The sequence below is a fragment of the Nematolebias whitei genome, chromosome 23 (assembly GCF_014905685.2).
Source record: "Nematolebias whitei isolate Nwh7 chromosome 23, NemWhi1, whole genome shotgun sequence".
NCBI lineage: Eukaryota > Metazoa > Chordata > Actinopteri > Cyprinodontiformes > Rivulidae > Nematolebias > Nematolebias whitei.
The window spans coordinates 772786-781418 of record NC_056520.1 but is presented as its reverse complement, the minus strand read 5'-3'; the positions used below and the strand labels follow the sequence as shown (position 1 = coordinate 781418).

At 44.5% G+C, this 8633-nt stretch overlaps 1 protein-coding gene across 1 annotated transcript; it reads right to left on the bottom strand.

Annotated features, from left to right (window-relative positions):
• Positions 1-1116: 1116 nt before the first annotated feature.
• Positions 1117-8610, bottom strand: LOC119428992 (cyclin-T2). Its single transcript, XM_037696712.1, has 5 exons — positions 8592-8610; positions 8471-8516; positions 3683-3846; positions 3517-3587; positions 1117-2662 (listed from the first exon to the last, which is right to left on the bottom strand). Exons 1-5 carry the CDS (start codon positions 8608-8610, stop codon positions 1655-1657), a joined length of 1308 nt encoding a protein of 435 aa, XP_037552640.1. The 3' UTR covers positions 1117-1654.
• Positions 8611-8633: the final 23 nt, after the last annotated feature.

Sequence of the window (8633 nt, the reverse complement as noted above, 5' to 3'; positions counted from 1 at the left end):
TGAAACGTTTAGAAAGTGAAGGTTCGGCCAGTTGAAAACCTTGACAAATGGGGTTTAGACTAGCTCTTCTGACACCTACAGTACATTCCACTGATTGGACCACATGTGCAGTGGCCATTTTGGATTCTGACATGGCAACTCATTTTTCATAGTGACCTTTGGTACACCTATATATAGCCACGTACCAAAACAAAGGTCCGTATCGCACTTATTTTTTAAGTTATCCGTGTCGCAGGTGAGCCGGACGGACTGAAGTCCCCTCTTCACTCTGCGGCGTGGCACACAGTTTGTCTACTTTCATTGTATTTAAACAAATTCCATTGTCATTCAACTCCCAGGTCAAAAGGTAGAAGCTGTCCACTTGTCCAAACATCTATTTTCTCACGTTGCACTTTTGATCAGTAACGTTCAACCGTACTGATGATGTCTCCATGTTGGTCAATCTGTTAAACAGAGGTTTCCAGTACTTTTTAACGCTCCCAGTACACACGTTTGCCGACTCTAGCTTCCCTTTTAGTAAAACCCATGCTTGTCGTCTCAGGCTCTTACGTTGCCACATGTTGGCTTTTCCATAAAATGGCTGCAGAGTAAAAAAATCCCTTTTGCATCATTTATTTGGGCTTCCGATACACAAACCAAGGGCATGATCATCAACACAGTCTGCTTTGGATCTCGTAGTACAACAGAATAGTTCGGACTGATGCAACAGTTTAACTTGGAACTACAGTCCTACATACACAATTTTAGAAATCTGTATTTTTCTGATGGTAAATAACATTTATTATACTCAACAGTTGTCAGTTATAAGAACAATCACAGTTTTTTTTTTTTGTTGGTTTTTTTTTGTAGCAATTTAGTTTTTGGATGCACTTCCACAGCAGTTTTAACAAACTTCATCTGTAGTTCTAAAATGAGTCTGCACTAAACGCAGGGCTTCCCAACCATGGTCCTTGAGGAACACCATCCTGCCTGTTTTAGTTGTTTCTCTGCGCTGACACACCTGATTTTAACTCATGGGTGATTAACAGGCTTCTGCAGAACAAGAATTAAATCACTGAATCAGGTGTGTTGGAGCAGGGAAACTACTGAAACATGCAGGAAGGTGTTCCTCAGGGACTAACGTTGGGAACCCCTGCGAGTGTGGCTCTTTTAGACGATGTAACAGCAAATGCAGTCGGCGTCACGGTCGTATTTGTTGCAAACGATCGACGCACTCTAGGAAGAAAGCAGACCGTGGTTTGTTTTTTTTAAGTCTGATTCAAATGCTCGGCCACAAACTGATGTGGTGAAACTTCTCCACAAGATTTCTCTTACAAAAAAAAGTTGAGACCTGAGATGATTTTTTTTTTAAACAAAATGAACTGTTAAAAACCTTTTTCCTTTTTGTGACCAACAACATGCACGTTAAAATCTGGCAGCTTTTCTCGAAAGAACATTTTTCTCTCACCTAAACTGCGTTCTTACAACTCTTCATACAAGACTGATTGCGTTGCAAAGTAAAAGTACACGGCTCTAAGATTTCACAAGAATCATCAGAAGTCAGTGTGTGGTGAGGGTGGAGCAGAATTCAGATAACTTAAGACAAATAAAATCACTTTTTAAACTCTATGAAACGTGGTAATACTTTATCTTAGATCGCTCTAAGAACTCAGAGTTACAAGTTCATTCCTTGGGCACTTAGTAAAGAGTCCAGCATGTCAAAGGTGTTTTTGTAGTCAGTGTGTTGGCCGTTGGACATTAGCATCCCGTTCGTTCCATCGTGGAGCTCCATCACTCTCTGGCCACCGTCAGATGGGTAGTGAGACGAGCTCAGGCCTCCTTTGGAGGACCTGCTGCTCTTAGATGAGTGGTGGTGGCCGCCGGCGTCTGAGTGCTGTCTCTTACGAGACGAGCTAGACGAACTCCCGTTGGTGCAGTGGCTGCTGGGAGCTCGAACAGAAAAGGAGGCATTGTCTACGGCCCCCCTGCTGTGTCCGCTGAGGGGATACGAGTGTTTGGAGTGGTGGTGGCCACTGTGCTCTTTGTGCTTGTCTTTGCCGGACAGAGTCCCGCCCTGCTCCGACGAAACTTTGATTCGCATTTTGAACTCCTCGCTAGAGGCGGAGCCGTTTTCTACGTAGGACGGTGCGTGTCGGGGCTTTTTGGAGCTCTTCTCCTTCCTGCCGTCCCCAGACTGGGCAGCCTGCTGTGGCTGAGAGCGTTTCCTGCGGTGGTGCGAGGCCACGGCGGGGGCGGCGTAGATGTCCGCGCTTAGCTCCTCCTTTACGCCATTTTGCAAGGCCAGCTCTGCCGCGTGTTTCTCCCGGTACTTTTCTAGAGTCAGGACTTTCTGCGATCGGGAAAAGGCAGTGGCGTTCACACCGGCTTGCTGGTGTTCGCCGCTGGAGCCGGCTGCAGCTTTGTGTTTGACCAGCATGAAGTCCGAGTGCGGGGGCTGGGAGAACTGGTCGTAGCTACAAGACTTTGACTGTTCGCTGAGAGGCTGGTACAAGGAATAGGGGCCCGTGATGGAGTTCAGGGTGGACATTTCTGTAGAATCTGAGGTCAAGATGGACGGGAAGAAGGAGTTGGAGACGTCAGGAAGACTTTCTAAAGACGTCCCCTGGAAGGCACTGTCCACAGTCACGCCTTCGGTCTTTGGTTTCTTAGCTGCTTGGATAGCCTACAACATAAAAGTTGACAACATTTTACCATAATATCCTAGAAATGACAAAGATCCTAACGACCTACATGAAGGAGGGGCGGCTGGTTTGTGCACCGGTACATGTTCAGCCTGCAGAAAACTAAAGTACTGAAGGAACTGAGCATCTTACTGCGACTGTTGGCAACTCAAAAATTGTGAGAAAAAGGGAGTGTTCAGTTCTAAATTCTGAGATTTTGAAACCATGTTTCGCAAGGCAACTTTTAAAAATCATGCTTTCAAAATGCACAGGAGTAAGCTTTAGAAATGAATATAGTCACTTTAAGGATTATTTATCCTGAGTGTCTTTTAGATCTGGACGGTCAGAGCGGTAGCCTCGGACGTTTTCTGTCTCGAGGAAAGTTCCCGTGTGGGTGTCCAAGAACAGCTCTGGAGCTTTAGAACCTCCAGAAACTAAACTGAGACGGAGTCGAAACTGTGGGTCATCTTTAAATTGATGCTAATAATTCAGCTCAGTGCTGCTTTGAATTACTGTGTAGAATTAGATGAAGTAGTTCACTAGAGCTTGCAGAAACTAAACTGAGACGGACTAGAGACACTCGTGACAACTTTGCAACTATTTTGGGAGAAATTTGTTTTGCGTATTTGTATTTGAATTAAAGCGACAAGCCTCTGTGATTCATAATAGAACCCCACAGAAGTTTTGGAACTTTCTCAAGTTCACCAACTAGTCTCCAACAGTCTTGGCCCGGTGAGATTCCGACTCTAGCGAAACCCACTGCAGCTTTTAAAACTTTTCAAAAGCTCGCACTCTGCACTTCAGTTTGACTTGAGCAAGCTCCTCAGCTGAGGAGCAAAATGTCTTTTAAACGTACCCTCCAGTTTCGTATCCTCTTCAGCTTGCTGGGCGTCCTCTCCAGAATCTGAAGAAACTCGTGGGTTAGCTCTGAAAGCAACAATCACAACCCTTTAAACCCCGAGTGCAATTCTCTGATTTTTAAAATCCAGTTTCAGCTCCAGGTACGGGGTTTTCCGTCCTACCATCTAGCAGCTGGAGTGTTACAGTGCGGTCCACATACTCCCACCAGTGTTTCCCATCTGTGGACACTGGGATCTCCCAGTTGGACCACTTACAGGCCAGGTGGATGCAGACACACGCAACAATCGTGGGCCTGTACTGCAGGCAGAAGGTGGTGAGGTGCAAACTGCACAAACAAAAAAGATGCATCATACTTACATGAACAATCGCCTCGTTTTGCACGTTAATACGGAACACTGTGTTTAATTAACAGGAATAATAAATTAAGCTAAAACATTCCTTCATACACAAAACTAGAGCCCGACCGATATGTTGAATGTTGGCGACAACCAATTGGTGATAATTGTCCTATTATGTGCTGATATTAACACTGGGAACAACCTGTAATTGTAAAATGTATCCAGCAGAGGGAGCATGAAGACTACTTTCAAGTCATGACTGTTCACTTAAGTTTCACTTTCAGCGCAACCGAAGCAAGGAGCAAAACTGTGTGGCGTATTTTGCTGAACGGAGCACGGTAAGTTTGTTTTCAGTTTTTCCCCTTTCATTAAACAAGCAGGGTGCCCCGCCCTTTTGGTTCAAAACAGAACCAAGCACCCCGCCAACTGAAGTCCCCGCCACCCCTGTTGACAACTGGTGCCAATGTCATAGCGCTAGGCTAGTAACGCGCAATACTTACGCGTTAGCTAAAAAGCTATGACTATGGAGGTAGCGCTCCATCTCCACTCATGCTGAGCCATCTCCACCCCCCCCCCCCCCCCACCCACTCAAAAGCTGTCAGTACAAACAGCACGCAACACAGACGTCTCTCCCTGCAACAAAAATCTCGAAAGAGATGAGCGCCCTGCCAAGACAAGTAAACTAGGGGAAACACTGTAACTGGTCTGTAAAACAAAAATCAACAAATCCTCCAACTCACTTGTCATTAGCAACGTGCCTCTCAAGTTAGCAAGCTAACGTTCAGATAGCAAAGGCTACTATTTGTTGTACTCAACGAAATGCATTTTGTCTGAAATCTTTACTTCTCTGCAAAGAAAAAAAGCAGATGTGGTCACTAATGAGACCTTCTCCATACGTGACTTTAAACAATGATCAGGGAGGACGTTTGTTTAATTTATATTTTTGTAGCACACTGTATAACTATGGTGAACAGTGGAGGACAGAAAATGTGAACACGTTAGGAAGACTTCAAGAGTTAAAACAGGTTTAAAAGTAGCTGTTTACAGATTCTTGGGGTGGACCAAGCTCAAAAACTGCCAGCCATGATAACGATGGTCGGCATTAGTCTCCTCCCACGCCCAATATAGACATCGGCGATAGTCAAAATTTCCATATCGGTCAGGCTCTACACAAAAACTTACCTTTCCAACTGGAACGCATTAGAAACCCATGTTATGACATTTATTTATATGTAACCATCAAACAAAGATAAAAGTGAACCTGCGTTATTTATAATTCACAACTCCAAATCAGTATGGTAAGGACAAAAAAGATTATTGCGTTTATTTTGACTGTTTTTGCAGAAAGCATCAACCTTGATATTTAGTTTAGTCTCATCGAATCGATTAAGTGACAAGAGATTAGTTTCTGCATTGCAGACATTTGAAAATGATCGGAACAGTGTAAAATAATGGAACGAGTGCTGAACGTATTTAATCAAACGAGTCGTTTCTAAGATTTAGAGCCAAAGGAAAAATTAGGTGGTGTCCCTAGTTTAGCAACAAGCGTGTGAGAAAAAGCTAAATCTGTCAATAAAGAATATTACGGGACTCGAAAAACGGTGTTTCTTTCTGTGATGCCTGTCACGATAAATTCTGCTGGGCGATTAATTGTCTCAAAATTATTGCGATAAACGATAATATTGTTTGAAATTTGACAATAATTGGTAATTATTGTCAAATTTAAGAAGAAATGTTGGTTAATTTGTTTTGTGTGTAGTACCTTTTTTGACCACTGGATGTCAGTACAAAACTGTTTGAACCGAAGGATGGATAGTGAGGGAGCGAGCAGCGTGTCTCTAAGAAAAATGGGAGGGAGGCCCCATGACGTGACATGAGCTGTCTCTCGTTGCTTTTTTTTTTTTGGTTCTCAAAATGGCGGACGCTCTGTGTGGTTTGAGCTCTTCAGCGTAGCATTTGCAAAGCTTTAAATCAAAAATCGGTAAACAAGTTCTCGGCTTCTTTTTGCAGAGAAAAACTTTTTACACAAAGACACAAGTTTCAACCGTGAATTTTGGAGCTTCGACAAGACGGAGGTTTTTTCCTGAGATCAGCCTGTTAGCTTAGCTCGTAGCTTAGCTGCTTTAACGATCCTAAAACACGATTTTGGACGATTCAATCAGATTTCAAAACTAAACGGAGGAGTCGGTGAAGAACCGGAGTTGAACCTTTTGTCATCCAGTGTCTTCAGTAGAAAGAGAGAGACACGAAGAAATGATAAAGCTGATAAATCAAAATAAGGCTGATCATTTTCATTCATCGTGCGATTAATTAATTGATTGATTATCGCGACAGGCCTAGCGGTGCATTCTAAGATAGACAGGTTGTGCTCAGATTGGGTTGAAGGCCTGAAATACAGGAACTGGTCTTAAGGTTCTCAAACTGCAGGACAAGTATCATCGCTGGGTCCCTCTGATAATAATCGGAACGTTTCTGTAGCAGACACAAAATAAATGAAGTGATTCCTGTAAAAAAACGAACCGTGATATGAAACAAAAATGGACAGAAAGGGTTCAAGCAAATTATTAAATTTGCAAATGGAAATGACCCGAAGCAAAAGTTCAAAGGAGAATATTTCATTGGCAACAAAATGTGCACGGAGCATCAAACCCCCGTCGACGATCTATACAGCAATCTATGGCAACAGCCCAGACGAGCAAAGACCTTGCATGAGATTTGACCTTGATTTGTGAGCTTGACGTTAGAGCTGGGGTGCTGTAAAGATTACACCGCGCTCCGTCTGGTGGCTGCACACACGTCTTCAAGCAGATCAGAAGATAAGATCCGTGAAAATCTCGTTTTAACTCTGACCTTGAAGCTGCAGCCATGAAAAGTGTGCGCGACATCTTCGTAGTGATGATGCACACGTGCATCAACTTCCCTCAAACTAACTCGATGGAACGGCCCAGATTAGACAGTAAATGGACTAAACCATAATCCAAGGAGGGCACCCCGCCCTGCCACCCAACCCCACATTGACAACTGTTAGCACTGACGTAGCACTAAGCTAGCTGCGTGTAATACATGCACGCTAGCTACAAAGCTACAGAAGCAGCGCTCCGTCTCCCTCACGCTAAGCCGTCTCGTTCAACCCACCGCCAGCGGAGAACCGTCAGCACCAACAGTACCGTCGACAAACGTCGCAAACGATGCAAGCGCTCTGCCGAGACAAGACGGGAAACAGACGACAAGCTAAAGCAGAATACGACCGTCTTTTGAAGGGCTGTCGTCAGAAAAGGAAGGAAGTGGACCTGAGCTTCAAGCAGTTTAACGCTGGTCATCATCGTCAGTGTTTCTGTACGTTATACGAGCGGGACGCCCCGCCACCAGAACTGAGCGCCCTGCCTGCCCCGCCCCTCAGACAACTGTTGGTATCCATGTAGCGATACAAACACTAGATGACGTGCCGCTCTGCGCCCCGCCAATAAAAACCAGCAGCAACAGCGCTAAGCTAGCAGGCGAGCAACCAAAATAAAATACGGCGGGCGCCCTCACCGGGGAACTGATCCGGGGAACACGTGGGACATGAAGAGACTGGAGGTTTGTGATAGACACTCGTCACAAGAAGTTTAAGAACAACTCCTGGGCGTGTGTTCAAATGTTGATGCATCAAAAACAAGTTGGGAACATGTCCGCTTCAAGTCGTCCGCAGTATTTCTTTTCCCTCCTTCCTTACCGTTTCTGATTTGAAGTTGTAAAAGACAAATGCCGGTAGTTGGGAGTGCTTTTCTTTAAGTTTAACTCCTACCATCAAAGTCAAACACTCCTTATATCTATCAGCCATGAAATTAGCATCGGGTGCACATTTAAAGGACTGAACTCCCGAGTTAATCTCCATCAAAGTCACGCAGCGAGAAGCCTCGAGTGAAACGAACGTCTCACGAGCCTCGTGTGTAAACGAACTTGTAGGAACGGCCACGGACGTAAACAAATGTTCAGTCTGAGCACGTTAAGAAATTAATCTGCACCTGTGGGGACCGATGCTAAAACACATCGTCTTAAATGTTACGTTTCTTTCTCTGTGCAAGTTACAAGAACTTTAAAACTGCTGTTGTAATTCTTTTCTACAGAACTACAGAGTTGATGCGCATGCATTAAAAACACTTCGTCTCATAAAACGTCCAAGTAAAACAAATTAGTTTGATGTTGTTAGCTCCAGAGAATTGTAATAAAAGGAATTATTAAAACAAAGAATTGTAAACTGTACTTACCAAGAAACTCTATAAGTTTAAGAATCTTTAGTGGCAATCTATGTTCAGGCTACCGTTTGCGTTTTGTTTGTTTGTGTTTGTTTGTGTTTGTTGTTTAACACGTGCACTTCGTAGCAAACCGCCCCACGAGGCTAACAGCACCACTACACTCCACACTGAGCACTCAACCCCTCCGTGCCAACTCTGGCCCTTTGTACAATACACCGCACACAGCAGCCTGGCCTGGGGAGGAGCCCCCCGCTCACAGGGGGCGTCCCCGGACCCAGGTGCAGACAGGGCGTTGGACACGGGCAGGGGGACCCTGCAGGACAGGAAGCTATAGTGTGCCATCACAGTGCAAGAATGGGAACAGGATAATAACCTGTTGGTAGCCATGAAATAGGAAGTCTGAGCCAAATCCTTGCTTGCTGTGAAAGAAAGAAGACGTCGAGTTAAAAACAGGAAGCACAAACAAACAACATTCAACTTACAGTGAAAATTACCAAGAACAAACTCTCTCATTCATACACACAGTATACATATAT